A 20,904-nucleotide genomic window follows, 5' to 3' on the forward strand; every position below is an offset into this window, starting at 1 on the left:
GAGCAATTTGAAGAATTACAATAAAGGCAGACGGGCATACAACTTAAAGTAGGGTATAATAAGCGAAAGAAGGCATGTAGCAGATGAAAGGTAAAGAGAGGGTCACTTGAAGGAAAGAAATGAGATGGACTAATCAAACGTTTGTTGAAGTCCTTGTAATGACTATTCTTTGTCTTTGTATCCAGTCAGCTACACTATTCCATTCGGTAGCTTCTACCCCAGGGTGATGCGCCCCCCCACCCCCCATTATAGTAGTCCCCTCCGCAATGGCCCATTCCTTTGTTCCCATGCTGGCAATCACTCTCCCAGCCTATGTCACACGCTCGTGCCCACCTCCAAACATCCTTCCCATTCTCATGTTCTCCTTTGCTGCTATAATGGTATTTCATAATTGGATTATGCTCTGTCCCCCTTCCCCATGCCGGTATCATACATAAAGTGATACCCCTATGTTGGTCAACATTGTCTGTGATTTGTAGCACCCCATACAGGTTTCTTAACCCCCCTTCTTCATAACTCCTTCCTCTATTCTGCACAACTACCCCTCCCTCTCCTAAGCTGGACATTAATGCTCTATCCCCTGGGCTGCATCACCTTCTTATTTGCACTGGCCACCCACACTTACTCCCTTGTAGGTGTGACTCTCCACCCTAAATTATATTATATCAAACTTATAAAGCACACGTTCACCATAGGTTTCCTGGCGCCAAGGTAAAGAAAGCAACATCTGCTCAGATTATTAACAGTAGGTTTGTTTGAAGAGCTAGGTTTTCAACTGCTGCCTGAAGCCCATGTAGTTAGCGTCTAGTCTAATTTCAACTGGGACTGAGTTCCAAATATGGGGACCTATCACTGAAAATCTTGCTCCTCCCATCTTTTCTTCTTAAATCTTGGAACCGTGAAAAGGTTCAAGTGGGCAGATCTGAGACGGCGTTTCGGGGTATATCTCTAGATTCTTGAGAATATAAACTTTGGACTTTTGTTATGGATACATTTGTAGATAATACAGCCTGTTTTGAAGATGGTCTATTGAGCCACCGGAAGCCAATGTAATTGCTTCATTAGTGGTTTGATGTGACAGTGCCTCAGTTGCTGAAAGGCCAGTCTCGCTACCTTGTTCTGTACCATTTGTAGACTGTGGTTAAGGCCTAGGTAAAGGGCATTTGCATAATCAATTCTAGATAGGACTAAAGTAATGATGATTTGGATAATTGCTTCCCTAGAGAAAAATGTTAGCATTTTCCCAAGTTGAAAGAAGCATGATGACGTTTCTGCTCCTATCTGTGAATCCATGGATAAATGTTCATCAATTTGGATGCCCAGACTTTTTAAAGAGTTATTTTTTTTTTTTTTTTTGCTATGGGGAAAACCCATCTCCTTTAGTCAATGAGATGAATTCCACCGGTTGAACTTGTTATTTATGACAACGATCTCTGTCTTATCAGAGCTGAGTTTTAGTTGAGTATCATTCATCTAGTTTCTTATGTATAGCATGATGTTTTGGAAAGCTTTCCTTGATTCCAACATATCGATGGTGAAGATTAGTTGCAGATCGTCAGTGTAGTTGTAGAATTTTTCCTTATTTTACTGGAGTGTGTGTACCAGCGGGAGAATATAAAGATAGAAAAGATGTGGGGATAAGACGAGCCCTGTGGTACTCCACAACTCAAATGGACTTTAGCTGATAAGTAAGGGGAGAGGCACACTGACTGGGTTCAATCTATGGTGACCCCTTGTACGACTGCAGCCTCGATTCGGTCAACCAAAATTACATGATCCACCACATCAAAGGCTGCAGAGAGATCTAGCACTACCAATGCCCGAGCACTGCCTCCATCCGCTTGTTCTCTCAAGTCATCTACTACAGATAGAATGACTGATTCAGTAGAGTGAATGGGGCGGAATTCTGTTTGGGGCGGGATCAAGACATTTAGAATCCTTTAAGAAGAAGCATAAGCAATGTGCCACATGTCCCTCTAAGATTTTTGATTGGTAGGGAAGAAGGGGGATGGGTCTGTAGTTTTTCAGCGACAGAGGGTCCTCACCTAGTTTTTTCTGGAGTGGGATTATCACAGCCTCTGTAAAGGATTTGGGCACTTGACCCTGAGTTAAAGATTGATTCAGAAGGGATATGGGTTTGGGGTTTGTAGGAAAGAGTCTGGAGCTCACTCACCCTTCTGGCAGAAGTGATGGCCACCAGGAACGCAGTCTTAAGAGTCTCAAACGACAGTTGTGAAGCAGCGCAAAGGGAGGGCACATTAAATAGGTTAAAACAAGATTCAAGTCCCACTGAGGCATAACGAAGGGAATATGAGGAAAGAGATGAGTTAGGCCTTTCAAGAAACGATTAACAACCGGGGACTTAAAAAGAGAAGGCTGATTGGGAAGCCGAAGGAAGGCAGAGATGGCCGAAAGATAGCCTTTGATAGTGCCCAGAGCAGAGTCCTGCTGAGCTAAAGTAAGAAGGGACAAGAGAACTTCAGAAAGGGGATCCACAGCCTTTGCTGTGCACTATGTCACAAGCTTGTTCCACCGGCAGGCGTATACCGTCTTAGTGGAGGGACACCTGGCTGCCAAGATTACATCGCAAACTTAGGGAGGCAGGTCAAAAGAAGTCAACTGCTGCCGCTCAATCTTCACGCAAGGAGGTGGAGGTTGGACAGGTTCGGGTGGAGGACTGTCCTTTGCTGCTGCGACAGAAGATCCTCCTGAAGAGGCAGTCTGATCGGAGGATCGATGGCCATGTTGAGCAGCTCGGGATACCAGACTGTTCGTGCCCAATCCGGAACCACAAGAATGACTTGGGCCTGGTCGCGCCTGACCTACTTCAGCACTCTGGGCAGAAGTGGTAAAGGCGGAAAGGCATACAACATACCGTAACTCCACTTGCAAAGAAAAGTGTTGCCTAGCGAGTGCCGCCTTGGAAATTCCAACGCGCAGAATTGCTGACATTGTACGTTCTCTTCGGTGGCGAATAGATCTAACCAAGGCTCTCACCACTGTTGAAAGAGACCTTGCACCACCTTCGAGTGAAGACGCCATTTGTGATCCATCATGTACCTGCGGCAGAGTTAGTCCGCCCTGGTGTTCAGGGAACCTGCCAGGTGTTGAAACACCAGGTATATGCCCTCATGTCCCAGCCATATCCAGAGGCGGCGGACCTCCTGATATAGGGTCCACGACCCCACCCCGCTCTGTTTATTGTAGTACCACATTGCGGTGGTATTGTCCCCGCACACCTGCACTACTCTTCCCCGGACAGAGGGAAGGAATGCCTTGAGAGCAAGACTAATCCCCTGAAGCTCCAGAAGGTTGCCCATGTGGCCCCACCATCACAGAAGGGATGCGTCCGTCACCACTGTGTGCTCTGGTTGGGGAAGGCAGAGGGATCTGCCATTGACCCAATCCTGGTTCGTGAGCCACCACTGCAACTGTTGAGCAGTGCCCTCTGAGATCTGGACACAATCGGACAGATTACCCTGCTGCTGCGCCTACTGGAAATTCAGGTCCCACTCCAGAGCCCACATATGCCACCTGGCATGATCGACCAGCAGGATGCAGGAGGCCATGTGGCCCAGCAGCCTCAGGGTCATTTAGACCAAAACCCGGGATAGTGGCTGAAAGATTGGAATCGTAGCCCGAATATCCAGGACTCGCTGCTTGCGAGGATAAACCCGAAATGGCGTTGTGTCCAGAACTGCTCCGATGAAGAGGAGATTCTGAGAGGGGATCAGATGTGACTTCGGCACATTGATGGAGAACCCCGGCGATTGCAGGAGGTCGGCTGTAGTCTGGAGGTGGGAGACGACTGCCTGGGGCAAGCCCGCCTTTAACAGCCAGTCGTCAAGATAGGGGAAGACTGAAACCCCTGATCTGCGCAGATGGGCTAAGACCACTGCCATCACATTCGTGAACACCCGAGGGGCGCTGGTAAAGCCAAAGGGGAACACGGTAAACTGAAAATGCTTGTGGCCTACTGTGAACTGCAGGTAACGCTGATGGGCCGGCAGGATGGGGATGTGAAAATAAGCATCATGCAAGTCCAACTCTACCATCAAGTCTTCAGGGTCGAGGGCAGACCAGACATGAGCGAGCGTCATCATCTTGAACTTCTTCTTCCGGAGGAAGCGGTTGACGTTCCTGAGATCCAAGATATGATGCAGGCCCTTGTCGTTCCTGGTTACCAGAAAAAAGTGGGAATAGCAACCACGACCTACTACTGGGGCAGGAACACGCTCAATGGCTCCCTCGGCCAAGAGAGCCAAAACTTCCTGTTGGAGGTGTCAGGTGATCCTCCGACATGCAGTGGTATTGAGGTGGCATGGCTGAAGGGGTAACCTCGAAGGAAGTAGCCCCCTCAGACTATTTGTAAAACCCACCTGTCAGATGTGATGGTGCGCCAGTGAGGGAGGTGATGGCGAATCTTGCCGTCCACTGGCGTTTGATGGGCCTGAAAGGTCTGACTAGGAGGGTTCGGATGCTGCTGCAGGGGGGGGGGGGAGGGGGGGTTGGTGGACTGGCCCTCCCGCCCCCTGAACCACAGCGTTGGTTCCCACGTCCCTGCGAAGGTTGGGAAACTTGCTGCGGCCTGTGGCTCTGTGCGAGACGTAGTGGAGCACCTCTTGCGTAGCCACGAAAGGGGGGAAAAAGCAGACTGCGCTGGGCGGCTGGAGAGGCCCAAGGACGTGGCTGTAGCCTGTGACTCCTTGAAACACTCTAGAGCGCTGTCCGCTTTGTTGCCAAAAAGGCAAATTCCATCAAAGTGCATGTCCATCAAGGTGTTCTGGACATCCCCTGAAAAGCCAGTCGATCTCATCCAGGAGTAGCGACAAAGGGCTACAGACTTTGAAATCGTTCTGCCTAGAGAGTTGGCGGTATCCAGCCCACAACGGATCCCTCCCGGTGGCGACAGCCTGGGAGAGGACTGTCCTGGCCTCCTCCGGACACTGGAGCAGCACCTGCACAACCGTATCTCACACAGAGTGGGAATAATGGCCCAATGTGCATGCAGTGTTTACCGACCGCAGTCCCAAGCTGGTAGAAGAGAACATTTTCTTCCTAAGATGGTCCAGCTTCTTGGATTCCCTTTCAGGTGGAGCGGTAGGGAATGCGCTCTTGGAAGTGGGGGCTTGGACCACCAAGCTCTCCGGGGTGGGGTGTTGGGAGAGGAAAGTGGGGACGCCCGGAGCTGGGTGGTGGCGTCGGGCAATCATCCTATCCATGAGAGACCCCGTGTTGGGCCTGGACCACGTGCCCAAAAGGACGTCGGTAAGGGCCTCATTAAACGGCAGCAAGGGCTCCGAAGAGCTCTCTGCCGGCTGAAGCACCTCAGTCAGGAGGTTAGTCCTGACTGCCACCATCGAAAGGTTGAGAGCCTCGGCCGCCCTACGCAACACGCTCCCTCCTCCGTAGTCACGGTAGGAGACATGCCAAGGTCAGTTAATGTGTCAAGGCCACTGGCATCCCCCCAGTTCCTCTCTCCAGTCCTGCTCAGATTCCATCTGATCACTTAAAGGGTCACCCGACACCTCCCAGTCCTCCTCATCCTCAGGTTGCCAATCTGGCTGAAAAGGGACCCCAGGAGTGATCAGGGGCACAAAAACCCCTCACGACACCAGTCCGGCTCTGGGTCCTCTTCGGGATGGAAGCCGGGGTCGATGCCAGCCAGGGACATGACTGGCGTCAGTTGCGGTGCCAGAGGAAGTGGCGCTGGTGGAGGTGTAATGAGGTCAACCGGCACAGATCTGGATCCAGGCCGGGATCCAAGGGGGGCCCTGTGGCACCGTGGCCGAAGACGATGGCGGAGTAGGCCCAGGCCCCCCAACAAGTCTGGGGGGACCGAAGGCGGGTTTGGGTCGTCCAAGATGGCATGCATCGCTTCGTAGAACGTACTAAGTTGGGCGGGAGTTGCACCGGGTCCCGGAAAGGGAGGGAAGCCCGGAGTTGACTCTTCAGGCTCCTCACACGTAGCCGCGGGAGGGGCACCGCCCGCATCCCTCGTCACGCCAGCCGACCGACAGGGAGAAGTCGAAGAGCGACAATGCTTCAACTTCTTTTTGTGCTTTGACTTACCCGACCCGAGTGCGAAGACTTCAAAGACTTGGACAAGTAGTGATGGCTCCACGACCGGTCCTTCGACTTCCCTCGCGACCGGGACCTCGAACGGCGCGGAGCCGACCGCCATCGACCGGCAGCCGGGGCACTACTTGGGGTTGTGGTCGTGCTCCAGGCAAAAGAGGCACACACAGTGCGGATCCGTAACCGACATCAGTTGGGGACAGGAGCCACAGGCCTTGAAACCGGGCATCCCTCGTGCACCAGGAGTCGTAGACTCAAAAAAGACGTAGACAAAAGTTGAGAAAAGGTCAGTCAAAAAGTGGCTGGAGGTACCGCTCTCTCCAGATCTGCGCTGATTGGCGCGGAAAAAGAAAGAACTGACGTCAGCGTGCGAGGGCGGCATCTAAGTAACTACCGCGATGTCATTCCGACGACCACGACACCAAAGACAAACGCGGAGCCGGCCGACGCCACCTTCCGACGGCCAGAGGTACTGCTGACTCAAAACTTTCCGGATCCAGTCTGACGCTTGGGGTTAATTCTAAGGTATGGAATCTAACGTGTTCCTTTCAGATAATAGTTTTTCATATTTTGAACGAAAATTCCCTCATCACCGGGTAGGTATGTTTTCCTCTATTTCCGATATGCCTGTCGCAGTAGTACTTTGGCTGTCTTTAAATCTTCAGAGAACCATTTGGTTGCCTCATGGCATCGAACAGATCTTGTCCTTTGAAATGGGGCATGTAAATTGCTGGCTGGCTGTTTGCCTGTCTGATATTACTTCCTCAAATTCATTCAGGTTCCACCTTAAGAGGGGCAATTTAGATGACAAGGTGTCATGGAAGGAGTTCGTATTTTTACGGTTCCAGTTTCTTGAGTTAATCCCTGGGCGACTGGTATTTTAGGTAAGGTAGGCTCCTCTAGGGTGAACCTGATTTAACGCCCTCCTTTTCAGCTGCCCTCATTCCTTGCTTGGCTTACTTTATAGAACAGTTTTTTCATGGATCTGTCACAGCGAGTGTGCAATGGTGAACATAAAGCACAGGTGGTGCACGTGCACTACATATAACATTTATCATTCTGTCACAGAGCACAGTCAAATTACAATTGTAGTGCATAGGTGCACATCACTGGTCCCCATTTCAGTGACTTTCAGCCAGACATAAGTGTTTTTTCACCCGATCAGCACTGTGCATGTTGGAACTAGAAGTCTCATGTTTCCCAATATAAGAATTGCCACGAAAGTCGCAGTGTGTAGCTAAAAATCAGGACTGACCTAAGTCTCCCTTGTAAACTATGGCTAGTTGCATAGCCCTCGAACTTTAGCAGGAGTTTTGCAGGTGAGATTTCACGATGTGCTCTGATCTATGCCAACCCTAATTTTGAGCAAAAGAGTCCCCTATTTTTAGCTAGTAACGACATTTAAACGTTGTGGGCCTATTTACATAATTTTCTAAAGATTTGTTTTACTTTCACTGCTAGGTTACTTGTCTTTGTGAGGTTGTGTTTTTCGAAGTAAAACTGTTTTGATCACTGGCCTCTGACTGCTACACTTAACTCTTGAATTTAAAACTTTGAGCAGAGTGATGCCAGAGCCTTAGATCAGCAGCAGGAGTCTGTAGCAGACCGCAGCATGACATCCCAGGCTGGTAGAGAAAAGAGGCTAGTGGGTGAGCAGGCACGTGTTACCCTCCAAAGGTGTGTGAGTTTAGAGGTATGTAATTCCCTGCTATGGACTGTATGGCCCATATGTTACATATCCCAGCGAGCCACGATAAAACAATGCATAGATGCACACTGTTTCCATATAGCGTTTCGTGTTCTGTAAATGCATACAGTAGTAACAGCAACATGCATAAGTGCACACAATATATCCATCCATATCATATGGTCATGTTATTTTGTGTTGCTTTTTTGTATAGAACTTTAAATCACCACAAGCCTGCCATATAATACTGAGAGTTGCCAGAAGAGATTGAAAAGTAATATTCCAGAGAGTACCAAAAGGAGACAACCGTATTCAGGGAATAAACAATAGCTTTGTTGGTGAAGGGATCTTGCTCAATATCGCAACAGACAAAGCGATATCGTATAATAAGTCTTGGGTATTTATATAATTTTTTTTGTTGCTATGGCAAAGAATTGGGTCATGAGTTAGATCCCAGTGTACAGATTACTCCATAACAACGGTGACTGATATCCTGTCTGCCGAAATATAAATCCCATAGGGTATAATGAAATTTATATTTTGGCGGACGAAATACCCGTCACCGTTGTGACTGATTAACCCGTCTGCCGAGATCTAAATCAGGCCTTTAGTCTGAATGTGCACCAGAGTACCTTACTCGTGAATGTAACTTTATAAGGCATAATGACGTTAACTACAACGGAAATAATTAAAGTATACGGTTCACAGTAAGATATGACATGCAGATTTATGGGGGTTAGATTAACCTTTGTTTGAGTATTATATATTTTTAAGCGGTAAAGTGCAAATCCGTATCGGAGTTGAGGAAGACAGAATAATGGGGTGCACGCTAATGAACGAAGAGAAGGAAAGGATAAGGAGTAATAACAGAAAGTTATAATGGAGTATAGGAACTCTCCACTACAAAGCAGAAGTTGGCAAAGAATATGGAGACTCGGGTAGCTCAGAGCAGGCAAAATAGATTTGAATGAACAGATGGTTTTGATATTCCAACAAGGAGAGTTGTATTAAAGTCTTTTGGAATTTTGTTCCAGGTTTTAGGAATAAAACCTGCAAATGAGCAGAATGTGGTGGGAGTTGAAACAACCAAGTGTTAAATGATAGTGTGTTGCAGCTATGTAGATTTCTCGTGTTACTTGATGTTTTAAGGTTTATTTTGGAGTCTTTTGACACATTCAGTGTGAGGCCCTTGAAGATGATCTATGGTAATGTGAAGGTGCGCCTAGTTGTCCAGAGGAGTAGTTTCAGTTGTATTAATATAGGAGATGCATGGTCATATTTTTGGGTGTGAAAGATCGTTCTGTGCGCATAAATTACAATCACTGTAGTGTGAGCTGTATGTAAAGCAGAGAGGCCTCTTTGGATGAATATCCCGTAGTGAAGATGGCAGAGTTAATACTAGTTTGTTGAAGATGGACTTGATCCTGATTCTTAAGTGCTTTTTGTCAATAAGGAAGCTTAGAAATTTGGTACTGAAATATTTTGGAACGTAGATCGAATCCCCGCAGATTATCTTCCCAAAAGATTGCTTTGTCCCCCTTCGGATCTGAGCTGATAATGAGTAATTTCTTTTGTTTTATTTTTGGACTTGGCCTCCCTAGGGTCACCCACTTTTTTATCTTGGTGAAACAATAACAGTCTTTCTCTGTTTTATTGTAGGGTGAAGTTGAGTGTCATCAACTTATTGGGGATTTGAGACCAATTTTTAGTTTTAGTTCCACAAGAGGTTTCCTCAATATGTCAAAACTGATCCTTGTGTCTTTAGTCATAAAGGCAGGCAGTGAGGGATGGAGAGATCATTGATTTTAGTCCCCTGACAGTAATATAGATAACATTTATAGCGGTGCAGTACCAACCATTGAAACCGAATTTTGATTGAAGGGTTGTCAGCAGGATGTCATGGCCAACTGTATCAGAAGCTCCAGAGAGAGCCAGAAGGTGTGGTTCAGCTTTGTGAAACATCTGTTAGGTGTCACCCTCTATGTTTGCAGCCTAGGTACTATGACATCTGCTGAAAACTGATTGGTTGTTCTTGAGTAGGGAATTTTCTTCCAGATTGGAAAGTGAATGATGCATTGATGTAGTCTTACACACTTTGACGAACCCTTCATTCATCAGGTGACTGAGGACCCCAAGAGAGAGAGAGGCTGTCATGTAAATGGAAGGATTTCATAGTCCCTTCAATCCACTCCCTTCTCCCCTTACATCTACAAAGACTGTGACCAGTGTTCAAATGGAGATAGAGGAAAGGAGTAAATGGCCTAGTGCTGTATGTAGCTCCAAATGAGTTTGTAGCTTGTAATGAGTGAGTTCACTATTCTTAGCATCAGTGCACTCACTGTTTTGCAGCTCATCAGTTCACTCTACCATGGGGTGTGTTCACTGCTTCTCTTTCCTTGCTTTTCATTTTCAGATTGACCTTTGACAAGGGCTCGTCTCAGACGCCAGCAGCTCCTCTGCCTCCCGCCCGGACGTGAGCTCATCAGAAGAGGCAATGGCTGGTGATGACCCAGAGCTCACCGAGGTGTGCGAGGAGCTGGACAGGCTCCTGCTGCACATGATGTCTGAGCTGGAGACACTGCAGAGTAAGAGGGTGGCCTTGAACGAACTTGTTGAGCAGGTGGGTGACCGCATATGACACTTGAGATGGCCAGGTTCAGGACTTGTGGGACTTAGTCTTCTTAGTTTATGAACTCAGTATTTCAAATGGCCTCCAATGAATCAAACGGTCAGGTATCCATTACAAGAATAAGTAGCAGAGCGTTTTTCTGAGTTCTTAGGGCATTTTATAGCTGTACACAGGGTTCATGAATCAATAACTGTTCCGAGTTTCTAAGACAATTAACATTTAGGCCCTTATTACAATGTCGATTAGAGTTTTCTACACCCTACACCGTTTCGGTGGAAGAACTGCCCAACCATAGGTCGGCAGTTCCTCACACCAAATTACGAAACGACCACACATAGTGCGGTCAGAAACTCTCATTTCTCAATGGCAGCTTGTGCGTCGGACAGAAACCGCCCGCACCATAAGCTCCCATTAAGAAAGGGGAGTTTGTGAACTTCCCTGCACCTTGTTGCAGACACCTAACGGTACAGGGATGTCCAGGGGGGCACCATAGGTGGCCTCCAGATGCGTAGGGCAGGACTGACGGGGGCCCTGCTAGGGGCTCCCAGTGTCTCTTTCCGGCAGCCTTTTCATGTCGGAAAGGCCTACATGAAAAGGCTGTCAGAAACCGACATCATAATCCTGGCAGCGGAAACGTCGTCATTAAGGGATTATGAGGATTTTCCGCCCGATTGGCGGGCTCCATTATCTTGTTGGTTGGTCTCTTTGACTGCTGCCTCCGACCGCACGCATCGTAATGTGTCGGTCGGACCGTGGCAGTAGATGCAGTTTGGACCGCAACACAGTCCGAACCGCAACGTAATGAGGCCCTTAGTCTTACAATTTCCTGTAAACATTTGCAATATATTTTACTTAAATTACTTGGAATTCCACAATCCTTCCTTCCTTATCCAACTGATCTGCCTCCCTTGTGGTTATATGAAGATATGTTACAGACCAAATTTATCTTTCAACTGTAGGGCTGGTTTTCGCTTTCCCAATCCCGATACGCCATGGGGAACAAGGGTGTTTCATCACTACAGTATGGTAGCCAAATGGAGCCATTCGTCCGTGTCTCTACCAGGTAAGACAAAGAAGAGTGCTATTCCCCAAGTAATTCACCACTGTCTCCCTGTAGGAAGTGGTGAATTTGTCTGGCAAAGCAGCTGACTCTAAATTGGTGGCACTGCAATGAAACAGTGTGGAAGATGTTAAGGGAGTTACTAAAACTTCAATTTAAGGTACCTTAAAATTCAGTACTTTATATTCTGAGACCTTGGCTCATATTGCCAATTCAGAAGTGTCTTCTTAGTGTACAGGTTGGGGGTCTTTAGCTTGTAATGATCTTTGTTTGTTGATGATGGCTCCTTCTATTTCATGTGGGAGATTGTGCTGCACGATGTATGCAAGTGGTATCTAGCCTCATTTCAAGTAATTTTTCACTCCCTTTTGGGTGCTATGACCTCTTATTTCCTGAATAAACCCCCACTTTCTTACCTGCCTTTAACTATGGAATTTCTCTGGGTTCCTATTGGACCCAGTCTAAAGCACTGAAAGGCCATCACAGCAGCAGCACCTAGCTGACGGGGTGTGCTTCTCATAATGGAGGGGTTGGCAGGGGCATGTAGAGGAGAGTTAAGAGGTAAAAGGGATGTGAGAAAAGTTAAGAAGGCTTCTGGTTTACTGTTGTGGATAAAAAGCATAGAAGAAAGATTTTCATATCCTGGCAGTTTCTAAAGAAGATCAACATCGCCTCTCTGTCCAGCTCAGCCTCCTTCAAGGCACTGATAGGCACCTAACATGCTGCCAGCGTTGTGTGTTTTTGATTTTCTTCTGAACATTTAACTCAGTAGTGGCTGGCACTCTGCAATGAAAGCATTCATCTTTTCTCTTTTCTCCCTGCTGGGCAGTGCCAGTGAGGACGGGAGCTGCCAGTTTCAAGTGGAGCGCATTACAGCCATCAAACCAGAGGCCTCATACGCTTCAGAGCCACCCCTAGTGCAAGACATTGGCCCGAGAGATCAAGGTAAGTGAGGAGCAAGAATGTCTACTCTTCTGTCTGTAACAAATTGAAAAGAAGCAAAAGAGGATGGTTAGCCTCAGAGGCCCTCTCTCTTGGCCCAGTCACAGCACGTTTGTCATTTACCATTTGTAAGAAAGTGGCTCTGTATATATTGTTCCCAAATAGGTACAGTGTGTGCAGAGTCCACAGTCTTCAGAGGTTTGGCAGAGGTTAAAGTTAGATATAACTTTACTCTCTAAAGTGGTAGCTTGGTCGAGCAGTAAGGCAGTATCCGAGGACAGTGTAAAGCATTTGTTGTACACAGTCAGCAAATGGTCTCACACAATCAAGAACTGAACTCTAGGCCAATGGTTTGTATATAAAAATATATAGTTGTTTTATTTTAGAACCAACAATAGGTATCAAAATATACTTTCTCAGAGTGAGATGCTTTAGTTAAATACTTTCAATAGGCAATAGACTTTTGAATGCAATAGATACAGTTGTTGTAGTAGGCAACACAATTCAAACACAATTATAACATTGAGCTCAATGGGACTATTTAAGTAAATGCAATTTTAGTTACTTTACGTATGATTTTCTTACTCCGGGTTGGATCCTGGATTCAACCCTGGTGCATTTCCTGTAAACGGTTGAAAGAAATCGTTTTTGTTACACAGGCGATTTTTAAGGAATATTTGTAAGTTTGAAAAATCGACAGAAGAATTTCTGGCAAAAACCAGGCAATGTTATCCTATGGAGGAAAATCAAGTTATTGGTAAGTACGGTTGTAATTACTTTTCAGGGTCAGTGCTGGGCACCACGATCTAGCACTGGGATCTCTCCAGATAGCAGGTGAGTAATTTCGTTTTCGTTGATCGGCTGATTTTTAGTGAATATTTTAAAGTTTCAAAACTCGGCGGAAGAATTTCCAAGTGAAACCAGTCAATGTTACCCTATGGAAGAAAAGTGAGTTATCAGCTCTTGGGTAAGTACTCGACTGGCAGAGTTAAGGTTCTGGGCATAGACTCAAGGGTCTTCCAGGGTCAGGTAAGTACAGTTGTTACACCCTCAGTGGCACAGGGGCAGCCGGGTACAGAGAGAGTTAGGCCCAATGTTAGCCTATGGCAGGCAGGGGGCCTTTGGTTAGTGGCTGCTAGCAGGCAGGCCACACGGTTGTGGGAGCTGGGCTCCTGGTCACTTGCTCAGGGCAAGTGGGGAAGAAAAATAGGACAGAGGTTGCACTCGGGCGGCTGGGTGCAGGGTGCTTTTGAGCCGTCGGGTGCTCAATGGATTTCAATGAAGAAGCTCAGTGATTAACAAAGGCTGCAAGCTCGGGGATGAAGATTCTTCAGGTGCGACCACCACTTTGAGAGCTAAGTTGGGAAGCTGTAGGTTAGGTAGGCACCCAGGAGCTGGGCACAGGGGGCCGCAGGGCGCCGGGTGCAGGGGTGTCTTTTCGCGTCGGGAAATCTTACCCTCAGCTGGTCGCGGTTGCAGGGGTCCCTGGTTCTGAGGCTGCAGGCGTCGTCAGGAGCATAGAGGTGGGTCCTTGGGTGCTGGATTCAGGGTCACAGTTGCCAAGGGGATGTCCTTGGGGTCTTTGTCCACTCCGGCACAGGCCAGGCTTGGCAGGTGCAGAGTGTGCAGGAGTCGCGGTTCCTGGCAGGCACCAGGGGCTTGTTACTTGCTCTGAGCAGAACCACTGCTCGTGGGAGTCCCAGTCTTTTTAGAGTCACAAGGCAGTCAGGTCCTCTGGGGTTTTTGAGGTTGCTGACCACTGGAGACGCCGGGTTTCAGCAGGAGCATGTTCGAGGGTTGACAGGCCTGTAGGGCTGGGGAAAAGTCAGTTGGTGTCGTCCTCTTGTTAGCAGCTGCACGGCAGGTCGTCTTTCTTCTTCTTCTTGCTTGTTTTGGATTCGGGATCTGAGGAAGGAAGATTCAGGGTGCCCCTAAATACTAAATTTAGGGGCATTACAGGTAGGTAAAGGGCAGGGACAAATGGGTCCCTTCCCAGGGGTGAGTACACCCCCTAGCCTGCCACACTCCAGTGAGAGGGGGGTAGGAGCCTAGTCCTGATTGGGCAGGGCTCCCCATCTTCAAGATGGCGAGAGCCCGTAGATGTGCTTCACCTTGCCTCCCCACCTGAGGGGTGGGGTTGGCAGAGGCTGGCACACCCCCTTTCCTCCCTTGGGGTTTCCCACCAGTCTTCCCGCCAGAGTCTGGGTCAGAACCGGTGGGGGCCAGTTGCTGAGTACAGCAAGTGGCTTGGAGAAGCTCACAAAGGCGGCATGCCTTTGAAGCTTCCCCTGCCCATCCTGGGGGAGGAGACCTAGCACCTCGCCCAGGATGTGCATTGTTGCAGGCCCAGGAGAGCGGATGGCTCTCTACCCAGGGGTCCAGCAACATGTCTGCTGTGTGGCAGCCTAGGCAGCCCCTCAGACAGTACGTGGATTGTATGTTAGGTTCAGGGGCAACTCTAAGTTGCCCTCTGTCGTGCATCTTACATTAAATCCCACACTGGCATCAGTGTGGGTTTAATGTGCTGAGAAGTTTGATACAAAACTTCTCAGTCTTCAGTGTAGCCATAATGGTGCTGTGGAGTTCTTGTTGGCGACCTCCCAGCACCATATACTCTTAATGGCAACACTGCACTTAATATGCCCAGGAATGGACCTGGGACCGTAGGGGTACAGGGCTCATGCACCCGTACCCACACCACCGGCATAGGGCACCCAGCTAGAGGGGTGACAGAGGTATGCCAGGGCAGTGCGTGTTGTGGGCATGGCACACAGGGATATGTGCCATGTCGACTCTCTGTTTTGTTCTGCACCAAGATACTCCGCCGTGTGTGTGTGTGTGTGTGTGTGTGTGTCTCTGTGTGTGTGTGTCTCTGTGTGTGTGTGTCTCTGTGTGTGTGTGTCTCTGTGTGTGTGTGTGTCTGTGTGTGTCTGTCTGTCTGTCTGTCTGTCTGTCTGTCTGTCTCCTCTAAGGGTGGCACAATAAGTGCTGCAGCCCTTAGGGGCATTCTCTGGTCACAAGGCCCTGGGTACCTAGGGTACCACTTACCAGGTGCTGACATGTGGCCAGAGATGCCAATTGGGTTTAGGCTTCATTCAGTTTTAGGGAAGGAACACAGGCCCTGGGTACCTGATTGGCAGGAGCCCAGGGCACACTCAGTCAAAGTACATCAGCAATTCAACAAAAAGTGGGGGCATACCATGCAAGAAAGATGGCACTTTCTCACACCATTGGTGCCACAGCAAATCTTTCCAGGTATTTCCACACCTGCAGGGGACGTGTCTGGTACTAAATGGTCTGAGTAATCTGTGTTCCATGAGAGACAGACCAGTCTTGCCAGAGGGCATTCACTTGTTACCAGGCTGCGCAAGGCAAACGAGAAGGCCAGAGATGTCCTGAGGGATGTGTATTCCATGGAGGCACTATGCACCTAGGCTGAGGTGGGCTTACAAACTGGTTATGATCTGTTTTTGTTTTTTAGCAGAACTCTGTCTCCTGGCACGAGGTGACTCTATTTCCTAAGTCCTCCCAGATGTGCTAAACCTCACTGCAGTGGCGTAGGTCCTTGAAAGGTGTCCTATCTAAAAGGGGATAAGGAGAAGCAACTCCATTTTGTGCTATAACTAGACGCTCACAAAGGACACCACTAACACCGCACACAGCATGGAATGTACTATGTACATTCCTACAAATCCTCAAATACATGCAGGGGGTTGTAAACCAGCCCAGTTTTGGGGCACTGAACAGAATTTCCATGAAGTTGTTGGGAGTCCCTGTCACCAGCAGTCTGTACCCCCTGTAAGCCTGGTGCTGGAGGCTGTATTGAGATGCATTTATAGGTGGGGTTTATGGTTTGGGTACATCATGTAGCAAGTGCTGAGTTTACTGTGGGAACATCAGTAGGGGAGATCCTAAGGTAAGTTAGAAAGGCACAGCTCTGCACACAGTGTGGCATTGTTCTTCCCAACAAAGACTTTTCTTTCAGATGGGTGACATAGTGCTTTTTACAGGAATATGCAATTTACATACATTAACTCTCACAACTAATCACAACCACAGTACAGTTTACACACTTTCCAATCTTTACACGTCCATGCATAGCACCTTTCGAAGACTCTGTGTCACTGACCACGCCAAATTTCTACCTTTCAATAGCATTACAAAGCAGTACACTGACAAATCCTCATTCATAAACATGATCTCCAAACCCACTCTATTTACATTTTTGTGTAAACTGTATTTGTAAGCCTTGTCAAGATGCAGCTTCTTTTAGATACCGTGACAAATCATTTAAGGAATTGAAATGGATCACCTTAACAGACAGTCCCAAGACAAGACTGAGCACATTTCATGCTAATCCCATGTGAAAGCCCTTGTTCTGTTTTCGATTATTTTTTAGTATTATGATTTTATCATAAGAAACGGCTGATTATTGCCATGAGATATCAGCAGCATAAGGGTATATGGATGAGTTATTCCAACTCCATGCTTTAGCTCTCTCCTCATGAAACAACAGTCGTATAACATTATAACAGTCCTCTTTCATATCATATCTGGGTCACTCTTTCCACATTCCTCCCCACTAACAGCCCAACCTAAGCTGAACCAGTGCCCACTGAAAACTGGCTCTTGTTCTTCACCCTGGTCATTGAACTGCACAGTAGCCTATGCACGAAGTAGGCCAGTGTCATGGGTTTTGTGTTCACGTGGGTTTAGTGGCTCATCAGAACTCTTCCAACTCCTGTTGTCTCCCAAACCTGTATGGCAACAAGATTTTGGGGAGCTACAAAGTGTTTTTGGGTAGCCGTGGCATTTCTCCAGGGGGCCTGTTGGCAGTAGGGTGGTCAATGTGTTTGGTTTACACCATTGCAATAGAAATCGAAATTCTGCAGCTTTGGAGCATCTTTTAGATCCAAAAAGCCCTATTCTTTCATTTTTGGGGGTAGTGCGACCTAGTGGATGGGTCTACTAATGGGCTTTTGTCCCCAAATAAATACATTTATAATGCTCAAACTTAAGTTTGTATTTTTAAAAGAAATATAAAATCTCGGACTTCACCGGTTTTTTATAGTGGCTATTCTACCTAGCCATGAACGTGTCCTCTAGTGCCACCCTTGTTAGTCTTTTTTTTTAGGTCACACCTAGGCAGCATGCACTGTCGCTTCGAAGCATGCTGTATATACTCTGTGGGCTTTCAGCACGCCCATCGCTTATCATTAGTTGTTTCGTGTGCCTTTCCTTACTTTTCAGTAGTAAATCGTGGCCATTTGTCCCTCCCATAGCGACTGGCTCTGTTACATTTCTTATTTTGCTTCTTGCCATTTAAGCAAGTTACGGTGCGCTTTGACTCGGCTCATGTTTTTGGAATGCTGTGTTTATATGTTTTCCGAATCAAATGCGTTTTTTTTGTTTTTTTTAGTTGTTAAACACACAGGTTACTTTGATTGCTTTGGCTCGGAAACAAACGTGCTACGCTAACGGCATTAATATTTTTGAAACACCCACAACATTCACTGCTTTTTTTTTTCTTTTTCTTCGCACAAATGCACAGGTTATCTTGATTTTCTTCCCACGGGCCATCGCTCACTCCCACCCCCCCCTCAAAAAAACAGTGTACGCACAATATGAGGCTATTAACAAAAGGTTGTCATTCTGCTAGTTTTGTCCAGGTGCGTACTATTTTACAAAGTTACAGTGTGCACACTGGTGCATGTAAGGGTTATGAAAACACACTGTACTCTTAACAGTATTTTATGAGAGACTGACCTTGTGAAGTATATGCCTGCAGCCGTCTGGCTTGGATTCCTGTTTCTTTTTGTGAAATCCCCCCCCCCCCCCCCCCCCACCCCCCTCCTCGTACTTGAACGTGGTACGTTCAGGGTTTCCTCTACAATGCCTTATGCTAATTGACTGACATCAGCACAAAATACACAGCGATTAGCTGCCTATTTAATTACACCCCAGCAGGAAGGGTTGGGGAGGTGTACGTTGGGAGCTCTGAGAAGAGGGCTCAAGTCCAAGGCAGGAACACCTCTCTAAGCATGCTCTAGAAGCTTTTCTTATGTATATACATATATGTACATATTGATTTATCCTTGTATTGCTGCACTGGTCCCCATGACTGGACTGTGAGCAGCATGCTGCTGCAGCATTGATTGATATGCTCAAAGCTTGCCTTCTGGTGTCACTTTTTGAACCGCGAGCTATGTGTGCAGAAGGCTGAAGATTTCCCCCCGGGAAGGGCCAGGGAGCTGGTGGCCGCGTGCTGTGAACAGTTCGTGTTTGTGTATATCACCTTTGCAACATTGTTTTTTTATAAAATTACAGCAGGCAACCAGCATGCCCAGTCCCATATCCCCAGCATACACTGCACAGGTGCCCTACAACTACAACCAATTTGAGGGGAGCTGCAAGGTGAGTTTCACAACTGCTGCTTTGTTGTCAGTGTTGCCAGGGAGAAGGAGCCCCCTTGCATTATTACTATGCAAGCACACGCTATAGATTGGAATTAATTGCCTTTGAAGATTTATGACAGCATTTTTGTTGGCGACATATGAAAATCAGTGGGAAATTGCACTGTGTCAGATCACATGTGTAGATGGATAATGCTGCACACGCATATATATGTATTGCGTTTGTATATGTGTGAGTGTACATATAAAATGCAGTATTTGGGATATAAATACATTCTGGAATGCACAAAGAGTGAGTCTGCCCCTGTGATACCTTACTGACCATGGCTGGACCACCACAGACTCTAGTGCAGAACAATGGCCTTGGTCTGACAGAGGGGTGCGGTTGTGAGTGTGGCCCTCTTTTAATCAAAATCGTGTGGTTGCTTTTTACTATCGTGAAGTATGGGTGATGGACTACATCAACACCGCCATAACCTAGTGTGTAGCAATTGTATGGCTCTTCAATCCCTGGCGGCACAGCACCCAGGATAATGTACTGTGTGGCTTAAAGCTTATAAGTTCGTAAAGGCAAGACATATTGAGTGTGCCAATGCTTGTTTTTTTTCCCAGCGGTGAATTCAGTGTTGAAAGCTTGTTATAAAAATGCCCTCTATCGCCAATGTGATATGAACTGGATGCTGGTTAATATTTATTCCAACCAAAGGGGAAGTTGACGGCATCACTCCAGCCCACAATGTTTTGTTAAATGATTTTTTTTTTTTTTTTTAAATAATGTGATGCCGGAGACAGGGACGCAAGTGACACCTCTTGTTTAATCTTTCTGACTAAGATGTTTTCAGCTATCATTGTTAGGTTGAATCTCAATCTGCACCCTAATACCTTTTTACGTTTGCCCCTATCATCTGAGCGAGGACTCAGCGGGCTCACCTGCCAGCACCCACGCTTGTAAGTGTTGATTGAAGTCCACGTGGTGTAGCATTAGTCTGGAAGATCCATTCGAGTTTCATATGCTTTATCTTTGTGGGGTAAGATGAATATATCTTCCTTTCTTTTGCAATTATCTTCCACAGGGAGAATTTTTGTGGTGTTCCAGCTAGTCTGTTCCACATAAAGCTCATCTTGATTGGAGTAGCCAAGGTGTCTTCAAGGGGTCTTATCTGGATGTCAAAATTTTAGTAAAGATGTTGAGGTCTCATCAGAAGGAAGGTGGGTCGATAGTTTGCACTTACAATGGGATCCTGACCTGGTATACAGCATGGCCAACAGCACAGCATCTGTCATTGACTGAATAACAGTCTTTGGTGTGGTTGAACAAAGCGTCCGGTTTGTAATAGCCTAGGTGCAATCTTTTTAAATAACAGGTGTCAAGCTGCGTATGCCTGGAACTTTTGCATTTTTAGGGCCTGTATGACCTATAGGATTCTACTTTTTTACGAGAGCTTGCAAGCTGTCGGTATCTGTTCATCAGATAATTGAGACTGATGTTCTTGGCATTTGTAGACCTCCTGCAGTGCATGGAAGTCTCATAATTCCAGTGATGTGCTTGATACAAGGTTGAAATGAGGCTAGTTTTTGATTCTCATCCAGGGAATGTTCCATCTTGCCTCCTAAATTTCAGAAACACAAGAGGCTCCTTGTATTGTTTTGCTTTGTTCCGCTTCTTTGCTTTTCCAAGATGAACGTCCACCCACCATGCTTCTTCCTTCATAGTGAGCTTGATGAAATTCCAGAAATGCACATTGTGGCCTATTTAATATTGAAACTTGCAGTTGCCCCCCACGAGCAACTTCTTACCATTGTATCTTTTTTTTGGGAATGGGTGTGTTAATGGGATAGAATATATATATATATATATATATATATATATATATATAATTTCTGTAATGCCCTTACAGATTTGTTAAGGAGTAATTAGCCAGTGTATAGATTTTATTTCCTGATGGGTTGGGTAAAAATTACATATCACTGGGAGTACTTCGATACCTAAGAAAGGGACGAAGATGCGCTATAGGATTGCACTCTTGGTGACTAGTCCTGGCAAAACGACGAATAGCTATTCATTGGCTACAACCTGGCCCACCTGCCTGGAAAA

The 20,904-nt window shown here is 46.9% G+C and overlaps 1 protein-coding gene across 3 annotated transcripts in view; it reads left to right on the forward strand.

The window, feature by feature from the left end:
- Nucleotides 1-20,904, forward strand: part of VMA22 (vacuolar ATPase assembly factor VMA22) — a 37,075-nt gene that overhangs the window by 1,326 nt on the left and 14,845 nt on the right. Inside the window, exons 2-5 of one of the 3 annotated variants that reach the window (XM_085629683.1) lie at nt 7,640-7,755; nt 10,179-10,385; nt 11,354-11,457; nt 12,284-12,399. In XM_085629683.1, the coding sequence (XP_085485809.1) occupies nt 10,260-10,385; nt 11,354-11,457; nt 12,284-12,399 (346 nt within the window). In that variant the 5' untranslated portion in view covers nt 7,640-7,755; nt 10,179-10,259. Of the gene's footprint in view, nt 1-7,639; nt 7,772-10,178; nt 10,386-11,353; nt 11,458-12,283; nt 12,400-20,904 lie in introns of all 3 variants that reach the window. The other 2 variants (XM_085629681.1, XM_085629680.1) reach the window with 2 other exon arrangements.

This window comes from Triturus cristatus, chromosome 10, assembly GCF_964204655.1.
Source record: "Triturus cristatus chromosome 10, aTriCri1.1, whole genome shotgun sequence".
NCBI classification, from domain to species: domain Eukaryota; kingdom Metazoa; phylum Chordata; class Amphibia; order Caudata; family Salamandridae; genus Triturus; species Triturus cristatus.